Below are 27,503 nucleotides of genomic sequence, written 5' to 3'. Positions count from 1 at the left end.
TAAGCACACCTTCAGAATAACCAAAATAAATAAAACAAATCTCATAATTTATTTTTTAAAATTAAATTCTATGTATGCAGCATTTTGTGAATGTTTGGGAATCTTAGGAGTCAATTAAAAATCCAACGAACCAAATATTTAAAATGAACGATTCTCTAAACGATCCATCTATCAATATTCATGTTACTTCACAGAGCCAACAACATTTAAACACTGTGTGACTTTGGACTGATTTTAAAAAGACATAAATTTACCAAAACCTGCTTAACTGCAGTCTGTCCCCCAAAGCGCTGGCAGTTCTAGGAAATGGAAATGTGTCCAACATCATTTCAGAGAAATCCTTTAAAACTTGCCAACACTTGTGGTTTTTTTCTCACTCTGAACGTCTAACAGCGAAAACAGCTTTTTTTCCGTTGCTTTTGAAAGTGTAAGTGTGCGGTTACATGCGTGTGTGTGTGTGTGTGTGTTTTATCAGTTGTTTCACTTTTATTTTGAGCTGTTATAAATAAAGCTGCAGTAAATGAATGCAGAACTTCATTTACTGTCCCTCTGACAAGAGAATAGTGGTAAGTATGACATCTTTACTTTTATTTATTTTTTTCACATTTTTAAAGCTTTGCCTTTAAATTCTGTTTTTCAGATTTTTTTGTGAAATCCAGTGAATAATTTGTGTTTTTTGTGAATAAATGCAGTTTATCAGCAGGAGAACATAAACCACAGACTGGAGACAAAACACAGATAAGAAAGGTTAGTTTCTATTTCTCTTCTCTGAAGTAACTTTTTTAAGCTGATTCTAATTTAATGTTTAAATTCGGTTATATAGCAAAACACCGTCTATCAGATTGAAACATAATCTGGTCCATGCCAGGTTACTTCTTCTTCTTTAACATCTGAACTCCTCATTTCTTCATGTTTATCAAACAGATTAGTCCAACAGAAAAGTTTCAGAAACTAATTATGCACCTAAAAATCTAGACAAAGTCTTTAAAACTGGATATAAAACGGAGCTTAAACTTTAACTTACTGCAACTTAATGATCATTAATGTCAAGAATGGATGGTTTGAAAATATGGCACAAAAAAAGCATAACTAATGAGTTCATATGAAACTCCTCATATTTGATTCTCCTTTCTGTGTAAGGTAACAAAAGTTTTCTATCAATCAATCAGTGATTGGTATCACTATTACACACATGATCAGGTCGCTCAAATAACAGAATAATAAACAGAAAATGAAACTATGCTGACACAAGATGAAATAAAAGCAGAAACGTAACGGATCCTCAGAAGTTATTTGGAGTCGGGTTTGAACATTTCTCTTGTTTTCACATGTGACATGTGAAACAGGCTCCAGGGGGAAGAAATGTCCCAACATGCAGTTCAGATCTGCAAACAATCCGGTTCATTTTTCTTTCCCTGATTTGGCTGTTTTTGTCTTTTGCTCCATGTTGCTTTTACAGTAACAAACTGACAAGTTCTGCATTTTTTTATTCCAGATTTCTTTCAATAGTTGAATTAAAGTTGCTGTTTTCCAACTTTTTTTCTTGACATGAAGTCAGTTAAACTTCTGACTAAAACAATTAAACCTGATTGTGTGAATATTAGATGTAAAGTACAAACATTTGTTTTCAGAGCTGTTTGTGTTTTACTGCTTCATGTTTACAGGAATTATTTTTACAGATGATTAAACCTAACCTGTTCCAGTCAAACTGAATATGACTCATTTTAAAATGATCAATTAACATTGCATCACAGAAATAACCATTAACCTGAAACAAAAGGTTAATAAATGTTAATTATTCTGATAAATGTGTTAAATATTTTGGTTAAATGTATTATGATAAAGAAACTTCTGTATTTTCCATGTTTCCATTTAGAAATATTATTGCATAGTTTGATCAGGCCTGATAAATAATGTACTTTTTATTGCATTTCAGGATATTGAAAGATACTGACTGGAAGCAGCTGAACAGCTAAAGCAGGTTTGTTGTGACTCGTGTTTAACTCAACACATTATGTGAAAATGATCCGTGAGTGAATGAGGTGAAAGATCTGCTCCACAAAATACCTGCATGATTGGGAAAAAGTGTTTCTAAAAAAGTATGGTGTCACATTCCCGGCTGACTTTTTTGGCTTTCTGCTTGAATAAATGATCTCAAATCCAGTTTTGCTGGGAGACATGATGTCATGCAGTCTCTGTTCAAAACCTCAGACTAGTTCCCTCTCTTCTAACTGCTCTGTAGCAATTTATCCAGATTTATCCATATAAATCTGGATAAATAACAAAATTCAGGCCATATTCCCTTTCACTATTAATGTCAGAATATTCAGTATGCGATTAATAGGAATATCCCACATTATGTTGACAGAGGAACGTTTATTTCTCCTTTCCTTTTTTTCACCGTCTTCTTTGTCCTCCATCTCTTCTTCTTCTTCTTCCACATTTTGAATCCACATCCTGTTCTTTTCCTATTAGGCCAAGTCTATGGGGCTGTCAGTCACTTGGTTTGAGTTGAAAATCTGGAAAATCAGATTATTGAATCAGATTATTGGGGAAATGGTTCTAGAAGTTTGTCCTCCAATCGAGGTTGTTGGTTCGATCCCCGCTCTGTCTGCCTCTGTCGTTGTGTCCTTGAGGAAGTCACTGCACCCACGTTCCCCGCTGGTGGTCAGAGGGCCCAGCAGGTGGCGCCGGTGCACGGCAGCTTCACCTCTGTCAGAATGCATCAGGGCAGCTGTGGCTACTACGCTGTAGCTTGGAATAGGACAAATACAAACAAAATCTGCAGTTGGTAACCTTTATAATAGAAATGTCATATTATCATTACAATATAACATCTGTGAAAAAATTGAGCTCATGAGGATGATTGACAGCGCTAAGACCCTCCTCCTGGCTCTGATTTTCTGTTTCTGATGGGGGGACGGTCTATTTCTATTTCTTTTTTTTTCTTTTTTTTACAGATTATCACTATTAGTGTGTCACTATTAGTGTCTAGTGACACTAGACACTAATAATCTAGTGTCACTATGACACTAGATTATTAGTGTCATAGTGAAGGTTTTAACAAATATGTAAAATAAACAATTTTATAAAAGTTATCCACTGCAGCTTTAAACCTAACCATAACAGTGAGTGGGGGAAAGTCAACATTGGTGGGTTATCATGCTAGTGATAACCCACATACTACTGACTACATTTTTAGCTAACCTTTAGCTAACCTTAGCATTGTAGCTAATTTTAGCATGTACACTATTGTTTTTATGCTGAATGGAGTGTTGGCTGATGTGCTTCTGATAGCCCACATGCTGATGGTGGTATTAAAGCTAAAATTAGGATTTAGGTAATGGTAGCTTATGTAGTACTGCTTGAATACTAGATGGAGGATGTTACTGGAGGTCAATGTCCTAGCAGTAAAGGTTTTAAAAGCAGTTTACAGGATTTAAAAGGAAATACAAACAAAATATCAAAACAAAAGAAAGAGCAAAAGAAGAAAAAGCTAATAATGTTGATCCAAAGTAAATAAACTAGATACTCATATTCAGGACTGGTAGATCAGTATAAGTAAGTATCTTCTGGTCTAATTCCTTTTCTGGGTTAGAAGAACAGGAGTCTAAAAAGTAGTTGCTATGGTAGTTTTTCTGGATTCCAAGTTCTAATCCCTGTTATCGGTTGCTAAATAAGTGTAAGTAAGTAAGTAAGTAAATATTCTCTGAACATTCGTAATGTGCTCTAAATTTGTAAAAGTAATGAGTACTCCATGGTTTCTAAGTAATAAAAACTAAATGTTCCTGTTCTGGAAGAATTTTTTTTCTAGATACTAAGTTCATTCTAATTCCCTTTCTGGGTTCCTACATTAGGAGTCTCTCTGCATCTAAATAGTGAGTACAGTTTCTAAAAAGTAAGCTAAAGAGTGACTAATAAATTAGAGTCTCTGGATGCCAAGTTTGTTCTAATTCCTTTTCTGGGTTAAAAGTGAGTACTCCACAGTTTCTAAGTAATAAAATGGAAAAAGAAAAGGACACATTAGGGCAAATGGCAACATTCAGACAAAGCAAAAGGAAAAACAAAGACATGAGTGAAGGCGGTGACATCACAGGGCCATGAAACCTTGTTGCTCAGCCTCCCGTCAAAGTCTGATAAAGGTGTTGTTTATCCAGGAATGTCCTTGGGGGCGCTCCTGTTATCCAGCTGCATGGATAACAGGAGGGGGTGAGGAGGGAAGAGTGTTACGTTTACATATCTTCAAGGAGATTGGAAATATGCAGCCCTACCAAGGCCACACGGGAAAAGCCAATTCAGATACAGAATGTCTTAGGTCAGGAAGATTATAAATTTAAATCTTCCCTAAAGTCTCTCCGATACATCTCAGTTCCCAATTATCCAAATTAGTTTGGTCGTTCCACTGAGCCAAAACTAGCAACTTCTCCAAGATCGATTCCATCCCATTAGTCAGGTTTAGAGTCCTCAGCTGGGCTGCGAGTCTCAGCAAGACTCACATCCAACTTGGGTCTCTGTCCACACCAACAGTCTGAGTGTTCGTTAGTTCAGCCAAGTCTGTCACAAATTTGTAGATAATCCAGGAATCTACAAGCTCCAAACAGCAGAAATCCTGTTATCATGAATAAATCCAGGATGAATCCCGCTGCAGGACAAGAGGGCTCCCCTGTGCCCAGACTTCTCGTTGAGAAACTTTGATCAATTGAATTGAGAGATCGGCTGACCAGATCCATAATTTGTAGATTTGGAGGATGTGCAAAGAAAGGCTCCAAAAATATAGAAACAGAGAAAAAGACAGGATAAAAACTGAGCAAGCAGGGCAGACATGGGTAGGGAGGGAGCAGAGGGAAAAAGCGACCGCCTTCATCGAGAGCAAGAGAGGAAAATCGCCTTCATGCTAATCATCATGTTAGCAAATTTTGATATAAAGACTTCATGCAATGTTCTGGATGGAGAAAGTCAACATTAGTCAACATAATAGTGATAGCCCACATAACATCAGTCGCCTTTTAGCTTGAATTAGCATTTTAGTAAATTTTGATTTAACAGCTTACCTTTACATACTGAATGGATTAGGTCAGTGTTAGTCAACATGTTGGTACTTCAGGCTTTGATGTGCAAAGCCTAAAGTATGCAACAGATGTTGTTTCTTAATATTGATTAGATCAGGGGTGTCAAACTCCAGTCCTGAAGGGCCGCTGTCCTGCAGTTTTTAGATGTGCCACAGGTACAAAACACCTGAATCAAATGGCTTAATTACCTCCTCAGTTCTCCAGAGCCTTGCTAATGACCTAATTATTCTATTCAGGTGTGGTGCAGCAGAGGCACTTCTAAAAGTTGCAGGACACCGGCCCTCGAGGACTGGAGTTTGACACCCCTGGATTAGATGGTGCAATAAAATAACATGTTACTGCTTCATAGGATGAAATTTTATTTTTGATGCCATTTCTGTTTGTTTGACTACAGGCAGATTGTCAACAAAGAAGAATCTACAATGGATAACAAGATGTGGCTGTTACTGACCATAACTCTGTTCATCGTTGTGGTTGTATTTCTGATGCTCCACTGGCTGAACATCATAACTCTGACTGATGTATTCACATCTGACAGGAGCCTGTCAAAGTTGGTCATCGTGGCATTAGACGATCCTAAGATATCAGGGATGTTAACAGTGATTATCACTGTGTTCTTCATCTTCTCAAACTCCCTCACAACAACTCTCTTGGTTGTTGTGTCTGCAGTATTTAGTCTACATTGGTTGAACATCGTTACCCTGCCAGGTTTCTTCCCATCAGCATTAGATGATCCTAAGATATCAGGAGCCGTAACTCTGTCAATAATAGTATCTCTTACTTTATCAACCTCATTGACCACAATTATCTTAGCTGCTGTGAATGTTGTTCTTTGGTTTAATTGGCTGAAAATTATCACTCTGACTGATGTATTCACATCTGAGAGGAACTTCTCAGAGTTAATCTTCACAGCATTAGACGATCCTAAGCTTTCTGGAGTGCTAGCACTGACAGTCACTGTGTTTTTCATCATGTCAAACTCCCTCACAACAACTCTCTTGGTTGTTGTGTCTGCAGTATTTAGTCTGCACTGGTTGAACATCATTACACTGCCTGGTTTCTTCCCATCAGCACTAGATGATCCTAAGATATCAGAAGCAGTAACAGTGTCAATCACAGTGTTTTACACTCTGTCAAACCCACTGACCACAACTGTCTTAGCTGCTGTGAATGTCGTTCTTTGGTTTAATTGGCTGGAAATTATTTCACTGAAGGATGTATTCACATCTGAGATCAACCTTTCTGAGTTCGTCTTCACAGTATTAGATGATCCCACGATGTCAGGAGTGTTAACACCAGCAATCACTGTGTTTTTCATGTCCAACTCCTGGGTAATAACGCTCTCACTTACCGTGTCTGTAATATTTAGTTTGCATCGTTTTAACATTATTACACTGACACATTTTTTCCCATCATGGCTAAAGAATCCTAAAATATCAGGAGTGTTCATGGTGACAATCGCAGTGCTTCTCACCATGTCAACCTCACTGATAACAACTCTCTCAGTTGTTGTAAACGTCACACTTTGGTCCAATTGGCTGGAAATTATCACTCTGAGAGATGTTTTCACATCTGGGAGGAACCTTTTAAAGTTGGTCATCCTGGCATTTGACGATCCAAAGATATCAGGAGTGCTCACACTGACGGTCTCTGTCTTCTTCTTCATGTCAAACGTGCTGGTAATAACTATCTCAGTTATTGTGTCTTTAGTATTCAGTTTGCATCGGTTTAACATCATTACACTGACACGTATCTTCCCTTCAGGGTTAAAGAATCCTAAAATATTAGGAGTGTTAATAGTGACAGTCACTGTGTTTCTGACTTTCTCAACCTCACTGATAACAACTCTCTCAGTTGCTGTGAATGTCACACTTTGGTTCAACTCGCTGGACATCATCACAGTGACAGACTTAGTCACACTGGGTTCAGATGTATTCGTGTCGTTCACCAGTGGGTCGAGTTACTCAAAGACCTGCACTGAGTCAAGCCCAGGAGCTAAACGATTGGCTGATGTTGTCAAAGGGAAAAGCACTCTAATGACGTCACAAAACGGCTGTACCCCAGTTTACAGACTTCCTCTAGAAGAGAAACAGATCAACATTAATGGCTGCAAGAGTTTCACGTTTGGAGAGAAATCCATGAATTGTAACAGAAACATCATGGTTCTTGGAGCTGCAGGTGCTGAGAAGTCCACTGTCATCAATGTGATGATAAACTACGTTCTGGGCGTTAGATGGGAAGACTCGTTTCGGTTTAAGTTAGTGGAATGTCAGTCAGACTCACAGGTTCACAGCCAGACATCAGGAATCACAGTGTACAAACTCTACCACCAGGAGGGATTCAGGGTGAACTACTCCCTCACCATCATAGACACTCCAGGCTTTGGGGGAATCGGCGGCGTAGACAGAGACRAGGAGATCACAGAGCAGCTGCGTAACCTCTTTGCTAACCAGGAAGGCRTTGGTGAMATTGAYGCTGTGTGTTTHGTGGTTCAGGCRGSYCTAACTGAACTGACATCAACACAAAGGTATGTRTTTGATTCAGCTCTCTCAATCTTTGGCAAMGNTGTGGCAGAAAACATCAGGATCCTGGTGACGTTTGCAGACGAGCAGCAGCAACCAGTTGTAGAGGCCATCAAAGHGTCCGGTGTCCCATGTCCTAAAGGTGCAGACGGGCTGCCAGTTCACTTCAAATTCAATAACTCAGCGCTGTTTGCCAACAACAAATCCTTAGTGGCAAGGATTTGGTCCAATGAAGAGAAAACCTTTGAGTATTGGAACATGGGGACAAACAACATGGCCGGTTTCTTTGCTAGTCTAGCTAACATCAAAACCATAAGACTGACAATGACCATTGAGGTCCAGAAAGAAAGAAAGCACCTGGAGAGTACAGTGGAGGAGCTGCAGAAGCAGGTTAAACTTAACTTGGCCAAGCTAGAGGATATCAGGGAGACGAATGACAAACTCAAAGAGCATGAAGCAGAGATTAGAAAGAATGAGAACTTTGTGTTTTACATCACTGGGAGAAAGAACAGGCAAATTGATATTTCTCACACTGGGCAGTATATCACCAACTGCATGCAGTGCTGTGTTACCTGTCACTACCCTTGTGGCATACCTAATGATGACGGTAAGAGAGGATGTTCTGCAATGGGGCAGGATGGATACTGCCGGGTGTGTCCAGGGAAATGTTTCTGGAACGTTCATTCTAACCAGAGCTTCAGATGGGAATATAGTCAAGTTGACGAAGCACAAACAGTGAAAATACTAAAAGAAAAATACGAGAAGGCCTGTGGACTAAAACTAACCTTAGAGGAACTGATGAAAACTCTGATGTCTGAGTATCGATCTATGCAGGATGATGTGGTGAAACTGATTGCAGAGGCTGCAAAGTGTCTGAACAGAMTGAAAGAGATAGTCCTGAACCCAAATCCCCTCACCACTCCAGAATACATCGACTTGCTCATTAAAGGAGAGGAACAGGAGGGCAAGCCAGGCTGGAAGGAGAGAGTTCAGTCTCTGATGAAAATGAAGGAAAAGGCAGAGATCATAGATAGAAGAGAGAAGGAAGTTCTGGGTCATCAGTAATCTGACGCCTTCACAACAATAATCAGTCAGCTACCAACACTTTCTGGGCTGTTTTCCGTTTTACTTATTTTTGCTTCTTTGAATAGCTTTGATAATGATTGTATTGTATTTTGTGGATTTTCCTGGAAATCAAAACAAGTTGTTTTACTTTGTCATTTTAAAGATGTTCCCACCAGTATGGGGTTCAGGACCAAGGCTGCTAACAAATAGCTAAAATCTGTGAATATCTAAGACCCCACCCCAAAAACTCTTACCCTATTATAACCCTATTTTAGCAGTTCAAACACCAAATACGCCTTAATCTGCATTATTAGTCCCATTGAAACCGTCTTAGCACTATCCACTGTTTGCCGTTCTTCTGGGTTCAGCCAATCAGTGCCAAGATAAATGAACGGTGCTCCTGGATTGGCTGCTTTGAAAATATCAGCCAATCGTGTATCAAGTGTTTCAAGGAGAATTGCAGCAAAAATATTTCGGCTTCCTAAAGTGCATGTCTTAACAGATATTTTAGATTTTCTTCAAATATTTTGGAGTTATGTTATGTTCCACTGTAAATTGGTGAATCTGTGAACTTTGAGCAGACGGGCGCCTGCTGTGTGTCTTTGGGCTGTTAGTGATTCTGTTTTTCTGCTTTTCACTTTGGGTCAGCATCTGTCAAATACTTTATAGATTTTTTTCCTATTTTGTTTAGTTGTAAGAAAAATCTGTCCTTTTTCACACATAGAGATCTTCTCGTTGCTTTATTTTCTTTTTTCTTTTTTTTTTTGCGAGGTTCCACAATACGGATTTTTAGGGTTTGTGTGAAAGTCATGTCATGGCAGCAAACGGATGGAAAGTGGATAATTATCCATTGGATCCAATTATACAGCAAATAATTGGATTGATTTTACTGTTTTGTAAAATTCTTGAAGCTATGTGGTTGTGAACAGGCATTTTTGTGAATAAACTGAATTTAATTGAGATAATCGAATCGACTTTTCCTTTAGCTGCGTAAAGATGGTCTTACTTAAACACATAACCATGTTAGGATATAGTACTTCAAAAATGACATTGAATTTCTGTATAGACAGAGTTGTGTATTTTGAACTATTTGATTAAATGGAAGCTATTTTTCAGAAAATTGTAATATTACTGCTGACAAAAGGTTGTTTTCAAACACGAGTTTCTCAATTTGTGTCAAATTACTGAGATAAATTAACTTTGTTCATATTTTAATTTTCTGAGATACAAGTAATTAAAATTGCAGAGGAAATTCTGATGTTTACTTATAATAAACTCCAATAACAAACCGTGCATTTCAGCTCAGCTTTCATTTACAACACTGGATTATGATCTAGTTAGTTGCCCCTGTGTCCACTAGGGGGCAGCACACCTTCAGTCATTGATCTGCATTTACATGACGTAAATCCAGTAAAACACTAAATAAGTTTAGAAACTAAAATCTTATCGTTTCATGTATCCTTAGCGTTGAGAAGTGCTCAAAGTATTTCTAATGCAATGTTTTCAACTTCAATATTTATAAAGTTAAACTAACAGCTGCATGATACGTTGAATTTACATCTTTAATTATCAGAATATTTAAAAGTTTCTAATAAAGTTTTGATCCCCATTAATTCTCAATTTTTTAATTATCCAACAACGTTTAAAAACATTTATTTTGTAAACTATTCCGTGCATGTTTAACAGAAAAACTTGATGATCATCAATTATTTGATAAAATGAACATTTAATATTTTACTTTGACGTAAATAAATTGTAATGCCTCTTATTATCCACCAGGGGGCGGTGTTTCCTGCCCGGCACTTGTACTTCCTCCGGAAGTCTGTCTCTGTACAGTCAAGCCCAAAAGTATTCATACCCCCGGCAGATTTAGGTTTTAGTAAAGTAACTTTTCACACGTTTCCTCTACCTTGAATCAGAGATTAGGGTGATGGTAAAGAGTCCTTCTGTCCTCATGGAGTTGATCACAAAACAAATTAGGAAAATACAAAAAAACAAACATCTTTCATTCATGCAGTTTATTTAAATTCTTCATTTATTAACTGACATATACAGTGTTCTTGAGTTAATATGGACACAGTTATACTTACAACATTAAAAAAAACGGGAGAAGGAAAAATTCTGCTATAGGAAAATCAAATCAAAACATTTAAATTCAGTCCAGAAAAACGCCAGAAATCAGCTTCAAGATAAACGTTATTTAACAAATTATTTTAGTTTTCACAGAGCAGCATTTCCAACATTAAACATGATTTTTATTTCTACGTTTCTTTAATCAGATCGGGATGAAAAACATGCATTTGTGATATTTTCAGAATCATTACTGGTGAAAAATCTTTCACACCCTCAGAATAACAATGCAGAAAAATGTTTCAGACTGAACTGTTGATCAAAGGAACCAGCAAATATTTTTTAGTCTGGACAGGAAGTTGGTACAACAAAAGATTTTATAAAAAATGACATCAACTGAAATAAAGATTAAAAAAACTCCATGAACCGTCATGGCAACGGCGTGTTAAATCACTTCCTGTGTCGAGGAAACCGTAGCTGTTGCCATGGTAACTGGCAGCAGCAGGGAACAAAACCCTGAAGATGATTTATGTATATTCTTTAAACCTTTTCATGACAAAAAAAGAGCCAGTTTTATAATATAAAAGAATAATCTTTGAAATAAAGAGACGCAGTACTGCTGAATGTTGAATGAAACAAAAAGCAATGAGACAATAAAACAGTTTATATTCTCCTTCATAAAAACGTTTGTCTTTTTCAAACGATCTCTGAGTTTGAACCCAAACCTGGTAAAGTGTTCATATGATGGAAACCATGAGACCCTCAGAGATAATATATAATATAATAATATAAAACCACCTTTAAGTTGACACAAATCCTCAATAAACTGGGTCAAAATAAATCTGCTACGGTGGAAAATAAAGAAATAAAAACCTGTAACTCACCAAATCCTCGTTTTTTATCAGGTGGGTAAAGTTTAGGTTTTACTTTTTACTTATAAATATAACAGGAACCTTTATATTTTTCTTTTTCTGGTATTTTTAGAGCCTTCATGGCTGTGATTAAATCTTCTGAGAAAGAACAGTTTATAGAAATATTCCTTTACTGTCTGTACAGCACAAACACGCTGTGACCTTTGACCTCCTCCCCCAGCCTCGTTTTAAACCTGAAGGCAGCAGAACCTCGAGGTCGGCCTCCTTCGGGAAACCCCCGGTCGCCCCGGTGACGGTGACGGCCGTTTCCATGGCGATCACAGCGCGGCCCTGACGGCTTGTTTAGACGTGCAGGTGGAGCGGCGCTGAGCCGGGGTCACGTTGCTCCGCCTCTCAGCAGGGGGGCGCTGACGGTGACGGCACAAAGCTCCTCCCTCTGCTGGGGAATCGCAATCCAGACGGTGACGTTTCCAATCTGCTCACAGATAAAACAACCGGGTTGATAAATACAGATCTAAATGCAAACGCTGAGCTCCTGCTTTCTGCAGTTTGCTTTATTTCCACACTAGTTTCACCAAGCAGTTAACACCGAACACTAGCAGCAGTAGCTCCGCCCATCAAGCCAAACCGATGGCAGCAAATCCACCGTTTCTGGATCAAGTCATCATTTTTCTCTAACATCATTACAGAGAAAACTAAAAATGTCTGAGCAAAGGAAGAGCATCAGTGGAAAATCTGAATTTAAATGGGAAATGGATTCATTCAGAGATAAACAGGATAAAATATATAAACTCGTCATATGGACGTCCATTTTCTGACCAAATTTTCTGTCTCAACATTAAAATAAATAAATTTAAAAAGTTTAGAGATTGTCATGGATTTTCTTGCTGAAAGGGAGCAAAGAAGAAATTTAATGTTCAAAACTGAAAAACATCTGTTGTGTTTTTCTGTCAGGCATTTTTCACCAAAAAAGAAAAACTTTCTTTTAAGTCTCTTTTTTGGTCGAGTCTTTTAGTGATTTTGTTTTTGCTTAAATCCTGAAAGGCACAAAAAAGTTTTTTTTTCTTCAGATAAATGCCCCAGCACAAATTTTTTTATTACATTTTTTTTTATTTTGCAGTTTACAATTGTTTATATTTTCTCCTCTTTAGAATAAAAAGTTCCTCAAGGAGAAAATTCCCCAAAACTTAACAATATGTCAATAGGTTTTTAAACTTAGAAATAAAGAAAAAGAAAATGTTGTCAGTCTTAGAAAATGAGTCTTAAAAAAATGTTAACCTGTTTTTCTCCTCCAGGTTTCCTCACATTTTGCTCCCAGAAATATTTCTGTGAAAACCTTCCACTGAGCCTGACTTTGTCTAGTGAACAAAAACCGTAAAAACCGAAATCTACAGTACGAAGTGTTGAAGACCCACCAGAAACGACGGCAGCGGCTCTTTCTGGAAATACTTCTGACAGGAGTCGGGGCGACAGTGGACGAGCGACCAGAACAAACCGATCAGGAGGCCCAACATGACGACGACCGTCACCGTCACCGCGGCGGCCTGCTTCCACGCCGGAGCGCCGGGACCTGCAGGAGAGCCAGGCTCTGATTAAAGCACCAACCAAGTGGGAACTCATCCGTTTTCTAATGAGATTCGAGACTAAGGATGAATTCACATCAGCCCAGTTCAGCCCGGTTCAGCCCAGTTCAGTCCGGTTCAGCCCGGTTCAGCCCAGTTCAGCCCGGTTCAGCCCGGTTCAGATGCTAATCCAACTCTGGTCCAAACCTCAGTCTGGGTTCGGTTGAAGTGAATTTTAGTTTGGATTGAATGTGAACGCCAAGCGGACCTGAGACCGCTCAAAAAGTAGACTACAGCGCACGGCATTCTGGGTAAATACAACCAAAACAAAGGTGCTAGCCTTGCGCTAGCAGGAGAAATGTCCTGTGTTGTTTTACCAAAGACTAAAGAGAAATCCTCCAAACACTAAAATCTGACGCCTCCGTTTTAGTTTTTGTGAAGAAGGAAGTTGGTCTCGGCATCATTTCAGAGTTTTCCATGTTGTTTCATTCAGTGGTTCTTGGTGCAGCGCCCCCACAGGTGAGGAGGGGAACAGGTTGCTTACATGTTTGGCTGGTTTGACTCAAAGCAGAGAGAAAAAGAACCACAGCAGCTGGAAGGAAAGTTTTAGCTTTGGTCCAATAAAACCGACTCCACAGAACGACCAGGTGTGAAAAAAACATCCTTACTGTAGAAACCATCAATAAATCTGTCACTACTGAAGATATTCTTTGGATATAAAGACTTTTAAAACCAAAACATCTCCATTCTTACAGCTGCTGATTAAACTGGTTTTATTTTTCTGGAGTCAAACTGAAGAAGTGAGTCTGAAAAGTTTTCCTCACCTGTGACGGAAACACAGTGGCTGTCGGTGAACCCGCTCTGCACGCCCAGATTCAGGACAACCTTCGCCTTGACGCAGTACACCGCTGCCTCCTGCAGGGCGGCGACCTGCAGCACCTCCTGGTCTGCTGGTATGGAGTAATCCTCAGTCTGGAGACACAGACACAGAAACGCATCAGGTCAGTTCATGCTGACTGAAAACAGCTACAGGCTGAACTTCCAAAGTCTAAGAAGATCAAACTGCAGCTTCCAGAGACCAGAAACGAACTGAGGAGGAGGAGAAATGAAAATATAAACGAGACGAAGAGGAAAACAAACCTGCTGCTCTTTGTCTTTCCTCCATATCGTCACCATGGTAACGGCGGTGAGAGGAAACTTCCTGACGGACACCAGCAGAACGTCGCCTGCTGCCGTCACCCTGAGCTCAGGAACTGGAGGCGTGACTGCAGAGAGACGCACATGATCACTTCCTGGACATACGACCTTTGACCTACAGAGAAAAGCTCAACCAGGACTTTGACTAGGCCACTGCCACTCCTTGTTTGTGTTGTGTTTCAGACACTCTGCTGCTGTCGATGGTCCAGTTTGGACCAAAACTTCATCTAAAGGTTCTGTGGCTGCAAAGCAAGCCCACATCATCACCCCTCCTCCGCTGTGCTTTCAGCTTCTAAAATAAGTCACAGGTTTTCAGTCTTTTTCCTGTTGTCCTGACATGACCTTTAACCTTTAACCTACTAACTGAAATCTGAGGTTTGATGAGTTTTTGGTCATTTCATTCTAATGTTTTCCACTCATGAAAAATCATTTTCTCAGTTTGTGAACTTTAGTTTCTCTGAGCTCAACGGACCAGAGGAGCTTCGGCCTCATGGAGAGTCTGGACTTGTTTGTTTGGGTTTAATGAATCGGTTGAGACTCTTACTGTTGTTCCTGTTGAACAGAAATTTGGCCCAGGCGGACATCTTGGAGCCACACTGCGCCCTGACCCGCAGGCTGTAGTTGGAGTCAGATCCCAGGTCAAAGGTCAGGTCGCAGCTGGTGAGGGGGATCCTCTGGCACTCGGGAGCGTTTATCCAGCTGCCGTTCTTGATCAGGAGCTCAAACTCCCTGGAAACAGAAACAGGTGGAAACTCTGTGACGTCCTGGTTGCAGTCTGAAGTTTTCCACCAGCTGGGTTTGATTCTGAGAGAAGATGCTCAGTAGTCCTCTCTGATCTTTCTGCTCTGATTGTCAGGAATGTTTTTGTTGGTTTTGACCTCAGGTTCAGGAGCAGCGATGCTCTGCAGCCGTAGCTCTGCAGCCGTTGCTCTGCATTCCCCTGCAGGACGCCGCAGCTGTCAGTCAGACATGCTAATGGCTGCCAGGTGCTGATCACTCTGACTTTCTGTTTGCTGTGACTCACCTGCTCGTCTATCAGGTCGGGTCGGTTTGCTGGAATATGAAGTAACACTAAAACATAAACAGACTCAGGCTGCTGGGGCTCAGAAACATCATGTTGTCTCTGCAGCTTGTGTGAATTTATGTTTTACAGTGCTTTACACTATAAAAACATAAGATGTAATAATTATCAAACAAGAAACAAACATCGCATTTTGTAAAATTCCATCATGAAAATCATTAATGCACATCAAAAATATTGATAAATGATCCAGTTCTGATCAATCCAAAGCAAATCTAACAGGAAGGTTTTAGTCTTGATTCAAAGGAACTCTGTGTTTCGGCTATTTTGCAGTTTTCTAGAAGTTTGTTCCAGAATTGTGGTGCTTAGAAGCTGAATGCAGCTTCTCCATGTTTGGTTCTGGGGATGAACGGATGAATTTCTCTGTTTTGCTGCGATCAGTCCTCTAATCTTGGAAATGTTCTTCAGGTGACAGAAGGCCGACTTTGTAACTGACTTTATGTGTCTGAAGGTTTTGTAGGCCTGATCTGTAAAACCAGGCGGCTCACAGAATCACTGTTAGGGACATGAATTATTATTATTATTATTATTATTATTATTATTATTATTATTATTATTATTATTATTATTATTATTATTATTATTATTATGCTCATTGCACTAAATCACTGACTGGGCATCAGTCCCAAGTATCAGGTCATGATTCAAACCTGATAAAAATAAAAACAGAGAAGAGCAAAGATTCAATGTTAGTGATGAAGGTTGGAAGTTGGTGGAAGAAAAAAGCCAAACCATGAGATTCATGTTGGCCTCTGATGTTATTAAGAAGTTTATTTGTCAGGTTTGTTCCAGAAGCGTCTCGGTTCGACTTTGGTAAACTTTGTTTAGGCTCAGGTTGATGAGAACATGATTACTCTGGGATGGAGGTGAACGTCTGAATGGTTTCCTGGGAATGCTGCATGACTGGCTCTGAGTAAAACGAGCGACTATGAAAACAAATCAGGAGAAAATGAGTTTCTGGAGAAGACGTCAGAAACCAGTCCGACTTTATGCTCTTTGCCCTCCGGATGTTTCTCCTGACTGGTTTGGTGTCAAATAATGTTACTGTTAAACGTGTCACTGATTTTTTTATTTTAAAGTTTTATTATTCTCAGGATGCATTCAGGTACAGATGAGATTAAGAAATACTGAGTTTCAGCTAATAAAAGCCCGAAACAGTTTTATGCGTTTAAATATGAACCTATAAAACTGGTTCATAGGTTCTTTTGTTCTGATGAGAATGAAAGCTGCCGCCTGAGCCTTTGTGAACGGAGGAATGCTGCTGGGCTTCAGAAGAACCGTCAGAACAATTTAATGAAGCTTCTGATGTGCAGCAGCGTGACACACGGCTCCAGAATGTTTCAGATTAACTGGCCTGAAATCTGATCTGCTGTCAGACGATGGAGACGCTCAGAACAAAAATCAGTTTGAGAAAGAAACCGATCATGTGGAAGCAGGAACGACCCAGAGTGATGAATGAGAAAACTGAAATCAGACACCTGCTGTGTTTCCATTCACTACAGTTAATGTGTTTCACAAACTGCATTATTTTTAATTATTTTTTTTATTTTTTTTGCATCACATGATGATCAACTGCCAGATGTTACTACTGGAGGAAATGATGAAGAAGACGACAGGAAGTGAGATGCATATTTTTAAATAACTTATCACATTGACAAACTTATTTGATTTAAAGTTTCTTATTAGCAACATTTTGTTTAGTTTTGTAAAGGAAACAGTTATGATGTGGAAACGTTTCACCTTCAGAACGTTTTCAGAGTTTAGTCCCTCTGGTCTTAATTCCAGGAGGACGAGGCTCCAGCGGAGGGACGGGGCTGGAACTGGTTACATCTAGTAGTTTTACCAAAACATACTTTTTACTTTTACTTGAGTTATATTACAATGAAGCGTTGCTACTCTTAGAAAAGTAACATGAAATGAGCCAATAATTTATTGCAAATTGATTCAGTTTCCAAAAACTAAACCTTTAGATCCTGTTGAATTTTCACCAAAACACTTTTCATCTGCATGTGAATCATTACTGGATGATGATTCACAATCAGCTGAATTAATATAAACATGATTCATCATTAATATAAACATGACTCATTAATATAAACATGATTCATCATTAATATCAACATGATTCATCAACAGTGTTTAATGCAGACCTCTCAGCCTCCTGCGTTTCTCTCTGTTTTACTCACCCCTGGTACTGAACCGAGTAAAGCACGGTGGAGTTGCATGATGCTCTGGGCTGCGTCCAGCGCAGGACGTGTCTCATGTTGACCGAGTCCATGGAGACGGTCCCAGGAGCCGGCAGCGTCCAGACGCCTGCAGGGACATGAGGGACATCATCAGTCAAAGTCAAATTCAAAAATACTTTATTGATCCTAAAGGGAAATTTAATAAATCAAACATCTGGAAATGTGGAAACTTTAGTGGTTCTGAACCTTCAGATTTAAAATCCTAACAAAACTAAACATTTAATTTATTCTCATCTTTCTGCGATTTCAGTTTTTTATTTGAAAATCTTCATATTAAATGTTATAAAATCTGTTTTCTACATTTTCCTTTTTCCTCATCAGAGTAAATATTTAAATAAAAACACAGATCTGGGCCAAACCTGCAGGCTGAGCATTAATCAGTTAAAATATGTATTAATGATTATATGTGGGTGAGCTGTTGTTCTTTTTATTTAAAAATTTAAATATTTATCACTTATAATAAAACATTTATTTCTGCTGAACAGTTGAATGAAAAACTGTAAAATGTTTCTCAGTAAATCGAACCGATCAGCTGATATTTCTGGATAATTGTCTGGATTTAATGTTCACAGAATCCAGTTTGGTCTGAATTCAGTTCACATGATTCTGATTTATTCCAGTAGAACCCGAACAACCCGACCAGAACCAGAGCGACCAGTAACTAGTTACTTTGTGAGAAAAAAAACTTTTACCAGCAGTTTTCTATGCTAGAGTTTGTTCAAGTGAGACCTCTTGTTTTATAGACCAGCTTTGTTATTCTAATGATCCCGAGGTTAAGTGAAATTAAATTTAACTCAATATTACATTAAGTTATAATTATTATTTTTTTATTTAGTCTTAAAATATCATAATTTGTCTGAAGACATTTTAAAGTTGAACTGATCTGTTAGTAGATTTATTTTTTAATTTTACTTCAGTAAAAACACGTCGACGTCGTTCTGCTCTCCCTCAGCTCCAGTTATGGTTTCATGTTTACAGCACAGTAAATATCTAAGTTACATAAAATCACAGTAACATCTAAATAATAGCTGAAAAAGACAGGTGACCCGTCCAGGTGACCAGGTGACCTGGTGACCAGGTGACCCGTCCAGGTGACCAGGTGACCAGGTGACCCGTCCAGGTTACCAGGTGACCAGGTGACCAGGTGACCCGTCCAGGTGACCAGGTGACCCGTCCAGGTGACCAGGTGACCAGGTGACCCGTCCAGGTGACCAGGTGACCTGGTGACCCGTCTCTCGCCCTGAATGTTGCCTGGAGAGGCAGCAGCTCCTCCTGAGGGTGTTAGAAAATGGATGGATGGACCTAAACAATAGAAAGTCCTGATAATATCTAAGCTTCTGTGCAGATTATTGTTTGTTATCAAGGCTATGAAAAACTGCAGCAGCAATAATTCATGAGGTTCTTGAGTTTGAACTTTAGTTTGTTCTGGACGAATCGTCTCTGCTGGTTGTTCTGCCTGCAGCGTCGCTGCTGGAGGAAAAGTTCAGACGTTTCTGCCTGGTTTCTGCTCACCGTTGGTGAACTCCAGCAGGACGACCATCACGAGCAGCTTCCTGCTCCTCCTCATCGCCATGGCAGCAAACCGCGGGACGGAGTCCCACAGAGCGGAGAAACCAGACAGTTTCTGATCCTGCGGGAGGAAACGTGTCTGGATGTCCTGCGGAGCGTCGCTCTAACCCATCGTCTGCTCGGGTCCAGCCTGGGAGAGGCAGAGGAGTCAGCACGGATCCACTGTGATCTGCTGGTGATCCGCTGTGATCTGCTGGTGATCCGCTGAGGAAATGCGACGCGCCCAGAAGCTGTGGAAAGATTTAAAGACGGAGATCTGGTCCGACCGGCTGGGAAAGCCTTCAGGGCTTCACCTGTCAGCTCCGGTTCACATGGAGACACATGGACTCATCAGAGGGAGGCGGAGAAGAAATGCAGCAGCTGCAGCAGCTGCGGCAGCTGCTGCTGCCGCTCTCACCTCACTGAAAGAAAATAACATATTTCAGGTCTGGTTCTGTTCTGCTGCTCTGACTGCTGATGTTTCCTGCAGCTTTAACAGATAAAGTTGTTTTTTTCCCCTGTATTTTTGTTGTTCTCCTGCAGCAGTGACGTCTGACCCCTCCTGCAGCAGTGACCTCTGACCTCTCCTGCAGCAGTGACCTCTGACCCCTCCTGCAGCAGTGAGCTCCGGGCTCAGCATGTCTACGTGACGCTTTCCTCCCTGTTTTTGTTTCCCGACACGTGGAGCCGCTCGGTGACTCACCGGTTTCTGCTCTGATGAGATGAACCAGTAAAGTCAACATGATGGTTTTACTGGGAGGGAATTATTCCATCAACACGTCTGATCACAGAGAAGCTGCTGAGACCTGAATGGATTTATTATCAAGAGAACAAATGAGATGATGAGATATTCACTCATTAACGATCTCGGCAGGATGAACCAGGAAACTCGACGTAACTCAGGGAGATAAAAAGGAAACTGAACGTAAATTTGAAACAAACTGATAAACTAAAACATTCATGTTTTCAGTTCTGATTTAAAGGAACCAAACATTTCTCATGTCTTTATTTCTCTAATTTTCTCTTCAATTTTACAGAATTTGTCACATTTTTGACCCAAATTTCTGACTTTATAATGTCAGAGAATATTTTTCACGTTTTTATTTAAAATTTTCTTCTTCTCTGCATACGTCTCTAAAAGTCACATGCAAGTAAAACAAAACAAAGAGGTTTTGTTTTTTAAGATGAACATTAAACATGTTTAAAATCTGAACCGACTTGTTTTATGTATTAAGTTTTTTTGTCTTGTTTGAAATAAATCTTTCATTTTTACACCAAACTATGGAAGCTTTTAATCAGAGAAATTTGTTTTATTTAATTTGACATCAGAGAATATTCACTTTTTTTATCATAAATATGTTAAATTAATGTATAAATGTCTCCATCTGGTCGTTTATCTCCTGTGGTTCTGATCATCTGCAGTAACTTCTGGTTCTGAGAACAGAATAATCTGAATAAATCTGAATAATCAGAATAAATCTGGAGGCCAGACAGATCCAGATGGTTTACAGAAACAAACATGTTTTATTTAAATCTAGAGATGATCAGGCTGTTGCTTGTTTTGGTTTCATTTTTGTGTTTATTTTATTGTTCATGCTCCAGTTCTTCCTCATTGTTTCATTCTTTATATTCTAGTTGATCCTTTTCTTAGGACGTTTCTATGGTTACTGTTTATATTCTCTTTCTCACATCATTTATTTTATTGTCTCTAAACATGATCAGTGTCATTCTGGACAGTCTGGTTTGGACTCATCAGGTAATAGGTCACATAGTGATCCTCTGTCAGAATAGAACATCTCTGTCTCTTTCATCCAGTGCTGCAGGTTTTCTTTAACCTTTTGGTTTTTCTCAGGTTTGTTTCGCTGAACTTCTGTTTCTCTGAAACCGACTCGTTTCTGAAAGACGGGAACTTGACTTGGACTGAGCGGAAATCAGTTAAAGTTTTAACTGAACTTTAACTATAATTAAAGTTCAGTTAAAGTTAAAAATCTTTGTTCATCTGTTAAATTGGAGGCTTTTTCAGTTTTTACTCTTTCCTGTATCAGCATCTCTTCATTCTTCAGTCCTGAAAAGATGAAGAAAATACATGAAAAGCTTCAGATTATCCAGATGAATTCAGACTAAGGATTAATTTAAATTAATCCAGGTTTCCCTCCTGCAGCGCTCTGAGCCAATCAGTTCGCTTCACCAGCTAAAACACGATGACATCATTATTTCTGTTATTAAATATAAAATGGAAACAGGAAATAAAGCTCCTCTGCTTTCCAATGGAGCTGCGTGACACAAAGGTCAAGGGTCAGTTCGTCAGCCTGCTGAACATGTTGACCTGCTGACCTGCTCTGGTTTCCAGCAGCTCTGGTGCCAGGCCCGGTTAGGAGAGGCGAAACCGACCAGAACCACCTGAACCAGAGGTCAAGAAGAACCAGAACTGGAGGCAGATTCAATAAAACCTGTGAGGCTGTTGATGCAAATGGGTCAGAATCAGTTCGATTCTGGCCCGGTTTCAGTCGGACCGCTCAGCTTCTTCAGCAGTCGGATCAGAACGTGTCAGACTTTGGACTCTGACGGTGAGCAAACATTAACCGGCCATAAAACCAGTAAACCCATAAAGACTGCTGAGTTTCACCGAGACCAGAACCGCTGGAGAACAAAGAACCAGACCCAGAACCAAACCCAGTCCCAGAACCAAACCCAGACCCAGTACCAAACCCAGAACCAGAACCAAACCCGGCCCGCTCTGCTGCATTTATCCAACTGCAGACGATTTATTTAGTTAGTTTTGAGGTTTTATGATGACATCATCAGCGTCATGTTTACAGTTCTGTTCTGGATCAGGAGAAGCGGATCAACATCACCGTTTCCATGACAACACATCACTTCTTCTTTCCTCAGCTGAACCTCTAAAGGTCAATCATGATAAAAACAAAGTTCCACATTTTTACTTCTTCACTAAACACAGTTAGAGAGAAAACATCCTGAAGATAAATATCAATATTATTATATTATTATAATAATAATATAAGAAAGTTTCTCATTTTGAAAAATAAATGGATGGATGGATGATTTTTAGGTTTTAGTTTTTGTTTCTGGTTTGTCTTTAGAGGAAATGTGATTTACAGAAAAAGTCAGACTGTGACATCAATAATGACATCACTAATGACATCATTAATGGCGGTCACCAGGTGAAGAAGACGCCTTGCCGCCATCTTGCTCTGCTTGGTTGTTTCTGGTTTCACTTTTTATGATGATGATGATGAACTCATAGAAACATTGAACATGTTTCAGAAATATTTCTGATGCTTTCTGACGTTTTACTGGGAACCAGAGACCCTGAAATGTTTGTCCAGTCTGTCTGTGACAGGAAGTGTGTGTCTCCATAGCGCTGGCTGCCATGGCAACACAGCTGATTCCTCCTATTTGGCTGTTTTAAAATGTTTTAGGGTGAAAACCTGTTTGTTTGGTTCACCATGACCTCCAGCCTCTACCGAAGTATCAGAGGAGTGGCCGAAGACTCATCATCATCATCATCATCATTATCATCATCATCATCATCATTGTCATCATCATCATCATCGTCATCATCATTACTGTGGCCATATTAGAGATGAAGGGGAACTGCCGGGAGTGGCCCGGTGGTTTATGGCCCCTGCAGAGACCAAAGTCCTGCTGATAAAGCCTCAGACTTCAGATTAGCAGAAGGAGAGGCACCAGTCACGCTCTGACTTCACCACCAAAGGTTTCACCTCTCAGGACCCGCTGCTCTGACTTTCTGCCTTCAGGCTTCCAACAGAGGCTCCTTCAGTCCGAGATCATCTTTAGAATTTGGATTTCTTCTTCTTTTCTTCATTTTGAGAGGTTTTCCAGAAACGGTGCGACCATGTCGACGGCATTGGAGGCAGTGGGGTACGTCATGTGCATAGTTGGCTTCCTGGTCAACGGCGCGGCGCTGGCTAACGACTACTGGAAGATCTCATCGGTGTCCGGCAGCGTCATCGTCTCGCAGAGGGAGTTTGAGAACCTGTGGCACGCCTGCACCGAGAACAGCGCCGGCATCGCCAACTGCCGCGACTTTGAGTCCATGCTGGCCCTCCCAGGTAAGATCAGCACCTGGAAGTAGCTAACCGTTTACTGTAGACACAAGTTTTAAAGTCTCTCAGTGAAAAACATTAAAAAAACACATAAAATTAGACATTTGTATCAGATTTCTACCATATTAGGTGGTTTTATGGCCAGTTATTTGTTTGCTGTAGGTTAATGAGCTGAAATGAGGTAATTAGCTTCATTGCTAAAGTAAATTTGTCCTCAAATTTAAAATCTGTTGAGTTTGTTGGTGAATTTTGATTGGTGGATTTTGATTCCTGAATAAATGGTGAGTTGACAGGGTTTCTTTAAAAGCTTAACAGGAATTAGGTCAGTTTGAACAAAGAGGCAACAGGTTGATGGTCCAAAGGTTGGGGATTCAGAGACTGAAGCTTCCCGCCCAAAACCGAAAGATTAGAGACTGGTTTGTCATTTTGTTTCAACTAAAATTCCAAATTATCTCAACAAAAGTTATACTTTTAAATAAAATATTAAAATATGCTTTTATTTGTTCTTTCCATCCTGGTCTTGGAGAATGACGGGATCGGTTTTATTTTGGACGCCATTTTGAACGTCTTTTCCTGCTGGTTGTAAAATGGAAGAAAAATAGAAGTGAAGAAAAAACAACCTGAATATTTAAGAAAATTTTTAAAGGACTTAGATTGTAAAACATATTAAATGTGCTAAACATTTAAACCGTCATTAATTCATAAAGTTATTCAGAGTTTTTATCAGAAGACATTAAATGACGATCTTGGCTCCTGTTTCCACATTTAGCTTAAAGCTCTTACAGTTTTGGGGAACTTACATAAATTCACCTGATTATGTAGTCTTTCAGAAACGCTTTGAAACGACATGAAGGCTGTTGGAAACCAAACGTCAACATTTCTCTCCTGAAACTCTTAGCCAGTCATAAAAAGGCGCGGTGGTTTTTATGATCAGCAGATAATTTATTACAGCTGCTGCAGTAATTTACTGCTGCAACTGTAAAGTTCCTCCTGCTTTACTTCAAAGAAAAACAGAGTTAAAGTCAAATTCACACAGAATTAAAGATATTTCTTTTATTTAGACAAAATGAATCTAAAGACTCACTCACTTTCACTTTTTATAGATTAAATTTGAGTGCGTGTGTGTGTGTGTTTCTGCAGTTTACGTCCAGGCGTGTCGTGCTCTGATGATCATCTCTCTGCTGCTCGGCCTCGGCTGCATGATCGTCTCTCTGCTCGGACTCAAATGTATCAAGATCGGATCGACCACCATGGAGTCCAAGGCGAAGATGGCCGCCGCCGGAGGAATCATGTGCATCCTGGGAGGTAAGCACAAACACACACACACACCACACACACACACACACACGCATGCACACACACACTGCAAAATGGGGTTGTGCCGGTGAGGACCTCAAATTCCCTGTGGTCCCCACAGGTAAACGGGTCCCCATGTGTATGTATGGAGTCAGGTCGAAGACCCCACGCAGGGGGAAAAACAAGAACACACATGCACACACACACGCACACCCTCACACACACGCGCACCCACACACACACACATGCACACACACGCACACACACATCCACACGCATGCACACACACACACGCTCATTCATCCCATTTTTGAAGTTCAGCTGCAGTAAAACGGATGAAGTTCTCCTTTCTTTAGCTGCATGAAGAATTTTTCCAAATTCAATTAAATTTGATTATATTTGACCATAATTTCAATGTTTGTACCAACTTTAGTTTGGCAAACATTAAGTGATTATTTAAATTGAAATCATGAGGGAGATTAAAGCTGCAATTGGACCTAAAGATGAACGAGAAAAACGTCTTTAGTTCATCAACGCAGCAAAAAGGCAAAACATGAAACATCCAAACTGAGAATATCAGCTTTAAAACGATGCGATGAATAAAAAATGATCCAGATATTTACTGTAAACCGACGTGTTTGTGCTGCAGGACTGTGCTGCATCATCGCCTGTTCCTGGTACGGATACCAGGTGGTTCAGGAGTTCTACAACCCGCTGTATGGAGGAGGAAAGTGAGTTTCCTCCAGGTCACACAGCAACTGGACCGGGTCTGAACTGGTTCTGAACTGGTTCTGAACTGGACCTGAGCTGGACTGACCTCTGCCTCTGCTCCTGCAGGTTCGAGCTCGGTACCGGCCTCTTCCTGGGTTGGGCCGGAGGCTCCCTCTGCGTCCTGGGTGGAAGTCTCCTCTGCAGCGCCTTCAAGAGAGTGTCACCTGCTGGAAAGAAAGGGTAAATGAAGGCCCTTCTGAGCCGTTTCATTTTCTCGGATCATATTTACGTCATGATGATGCAGCTAATTTAAATAATTTACAAACCGCTCTGAATGCTGCGCTCTGCTCTGACTCTGCCCGTTTTGTTTTGCAGAAGTTACCCGGCGAAGAAGGTTTACACGGCTACGGCCCGGACCGACACAGAATCCCCCAAAGCTTACGTCTAATCACACGTTTCTATCTGGACTGTTTCCTTTCGTTTCTAGAAGGTTCTGCTCAGTTTCAAGCTGTGACATAAAAACCAAAATAACTGGAAGTTTTTCTCCATCAACGTTTGTTTTTGGGTTCAGGATGAATCTTTGACGTCTGACAGTCTCCTTCTACGCTGATGATGTTGCCGTTTTCTGTCTTTTGTTTGAATTATTTTAAATCTTCAATGTTGGTTTTATTAAAAGTGAAGAAAATATCTGATTGTTGATGATTTTAACAAAACTGTTTCACATTTGTTTTTATCTGAATAAAGTTTGTTACCAAAACATTTAAGCTGCTTGATTTCTTCAGAGACTCTGGAGTTAAATTCATGATGATTTTTCTCCAAACATTCATTTTGTCACCAAAGAACTCAGTTTTTTTCTCATCTGACCATCAAACGTTCCCTAAAAGGAGCTGGTTTTAGACCAGTGGCCCGTTTCATCTCAGAAATGAAGCTTTTCTGAGACGATCAAGACTTAAAACCAAAAAGCTGCTCCTTCAAACCAGGAAATAAATCAGATATTTGAAAAAAAAATTACAAATAGATGTTAAAAAGCTAAAAACCATAAAATGTTAGCAGCTGTTTGCACCTGTGTGTGTGTGTGTGTGTGTGTGTGTGTGTGTGTGTGTGTGTGTGTGTGTGTGTGTGTGTGTGTGTGTGTGTGTGTGTGTGTGTGTGTGTGTGTGTGCGTGCGTGCTGTAATCTGCGATGTAATTTGGATGATTAATGCGCTGCAGGCTGTAATCCTGCTCCTCTACCTGCTGACATGCCGCTCGGTGGATTAGCGCCCCGCAGCATCACCCTCCAAAGCCGTGCAGCAGCTCTGCAGACCGGATCAGAACCGGCGCTCAGCCTCCAGAACACTTTCTGCACAAACTCCACATGTCAAAGGTCTGAGCAGCTCAGACTCTTACTGTCAGAAACAGAGCCGAGGTTTGTTGAGAAATTGTTAGATTTATTCAAATTTATTTAACTACAGCAGAAAACAGAATGATGATCGTTTATTGATTTATTGATTGATCTTTTCTCTGGTTTTTAAAATGGTTCCTTTAACAGTTTTTAATCTTTTATCGTTTGATAGCTTGGATTCTTTTTCAGGTTGTTTTTTCAGGTTATTCTGTGCTTTTTATTTCAGTCAAGTTTATATGTAGAACATTTCAGCAACAAGGCACTTCAAAGTGTTTACATCATAAAAACACAAAAACTAAAAAGTCATGAAAAGATCAGACAGTCGGATCTGAGAAACCAGAACAAACATTTTAATGAGCTCCATCATCAAAACGCATCAGCATGTTGTTCAGTGTTTTGTTCGTTATTAATCAAACTCTAAGCAGCTGGTCTCAGTCTGGATTTAAAGGATCTCAGTGTTTCGGCTGTTTTGCAGTTTTCTGGACCTTTTTTTCCAGATTTGTGCAGCATAGAAGCTGAAAGCTGCTTCTCCAGGTTTTCTTCCTCCAGAATATTTAATTCTCATAATAAATACATAAATGTTGTTTTCTGGAGCCAAGAGTTTGTTAAAGTGCTGGAAGTTATTTTACTGTTTCATGTTTTCATTCATTTATTTTTATTTGTAGTTGATTTAACCAGGAAACACAAAACGAAACATTTAAAGCCGAAGTTGTGTGAATCCTGTCAGGAAGGTGATTATGGCAGATGGATAAAGGAGTTTGTTTATAAATAAAGGAGTTTGTTTATAAATAAA

The 27,503-nt window shown here is 39.8% G+C and overlaps 3 protein-coding genes across 3 annotated transcripts; 2 read left to right on the top strand and 1 right to left on the bottom strand.

The window, feature by feature from the left end:
* The first annotated feature begins 665 nt into the window (after nt 1-665).
* On the top strand, nt 666-8,656 carry LOC103460597 (uncharacterized). The gene is made up of 3 exons (XM_017303408.1): nt 666-747; nt 1,937-1,981; nt 5,464-8,656. The coding sequence occupies exon 3, from the start codon at nt 5,492-5,494 to the stop codon at nt 8,654-8,656; it is 3,165 nt and encodes a 1,054-aa protein (XP_017158897.1). The 5' UTR covers nt 666-747; nt 1,937-1,981; nt 5,464-5,491.
* A 2,009-nt stretch (nt 8,657-10,665) lies between these two features.
* Nucleotides 10,666-19,477, bottom strand: crfb16 (cytokine receptor family member B16). Its single transcript, XM_008402833.2, has 7 exons — nt 19,197-19,477; nt 17,625-17,751; nt 14,902-15,086; nt 14,301-14,425; nt 13,985-14,132; nt 13,014-13,168; nt 10,666-12,073 (listed from the first exon to the last, which is right to left on the bottom strand). Exons 1-7 carry the CDS (start codon nt 19,255-19,257, stop codon nt 11,975-11,977), a joined length of 900 nt encoding a protein of 299 aa, XP_008401055.1. The 5' UTR covers nt 19,258-19,477; the 3' UTR covers nt 10,666-11,974.
* Nucleotides 19,478-22,911: 3,434 nt separating this feature from the next.
* Nucleotides 22,912-26,091, top strand: cldn15la (claudin 15-like a). Its single transcript, XM_008402831.2, has 5 exons — nt 22,912-23,326; nt 24,461-24,625; nt 25,266-25,347; nt 25,454-25,567; nt 25,703-26,091. Exons 1-5 carry the CDS (start codon nt 23,110-23,112, stop codon nt 25,773-25,775), a joined length of 651 nt encoding a protein of 216 aa, XP_008401053.1. The 5' UTR covers nt 22,912-23,109; the 3' UTR covers nt 25,776-26,091.
* Nucleotides 26,092-27,503: the final 1,412 nt, after the last annotated feature.

This window comes from Poecilia reticulata, unplaced genomic scaffold, assembly GCF_000633615.1.
Source record: "Poecilia reticulata strain Guanapo unplaced genomic scaffold, Guppy_female_1.0+MT scaffold_260, whole genome shotgun sequence".
Classification (NCBI taxonomy): Eukaryota; Metazoa; Chordata; class Actinopteri; order Cyprinodontiformes; family Poeciliidae; genus Poecilia; species Poecilia reticulata.
The sequence above is the reverse complement of the archived record's forward strand: the minus strand, read 5'-3'. Positions and strand labels throughout refer to the sequence as shown.

Bases quoted from the DNA above. Each gene is read 5' to 3' on its own strand.
- crfb16 (XM_008402833.2), bottom strand. From the start codon at position 19,257: ATGGCGATGAGGAGGAGCAGGAAGCTGCTCGTGATGGTCGTCCTGCTG. The intron at 17,752-19,196 runs GTGAGCAGAAAC...ATGTCCCTGCAG, and splicing joins CCTGCTGGAGTTCACCAACG to GCGTCTGGACGCTGCCGGCT. The intron at 13,169-13,984 runs GTGAGGAAAACT...GCTCTCCTGCAG, and splicing joins CCACTGTGTTTCCGTCACAG to GTCCCGGCGCTCCGGCGTGG.
- cldn15la (XM_008402831.2), top strand. From the start codon at position 23,110: ATGTCGACGGCATTGGAGGCAGTGGGGTACGTCATGTGCATAGTTGGC. The intron at 25,348-25,453 runs GTGAGTTTCCTC...CTGCTCCTGCAG, and splicing joins CCGCTGTATGGAGGAGGAAA to GTTCGAGCTCGGTACCGGCC. The intron at 25,568-25,702 runs GTAAATGAAGGC...TTTGTTTTGCAG, and splicing joins TCACCTGCTGGAAAGAAAGG to AAGTTACCCGGCGAAGAAGG.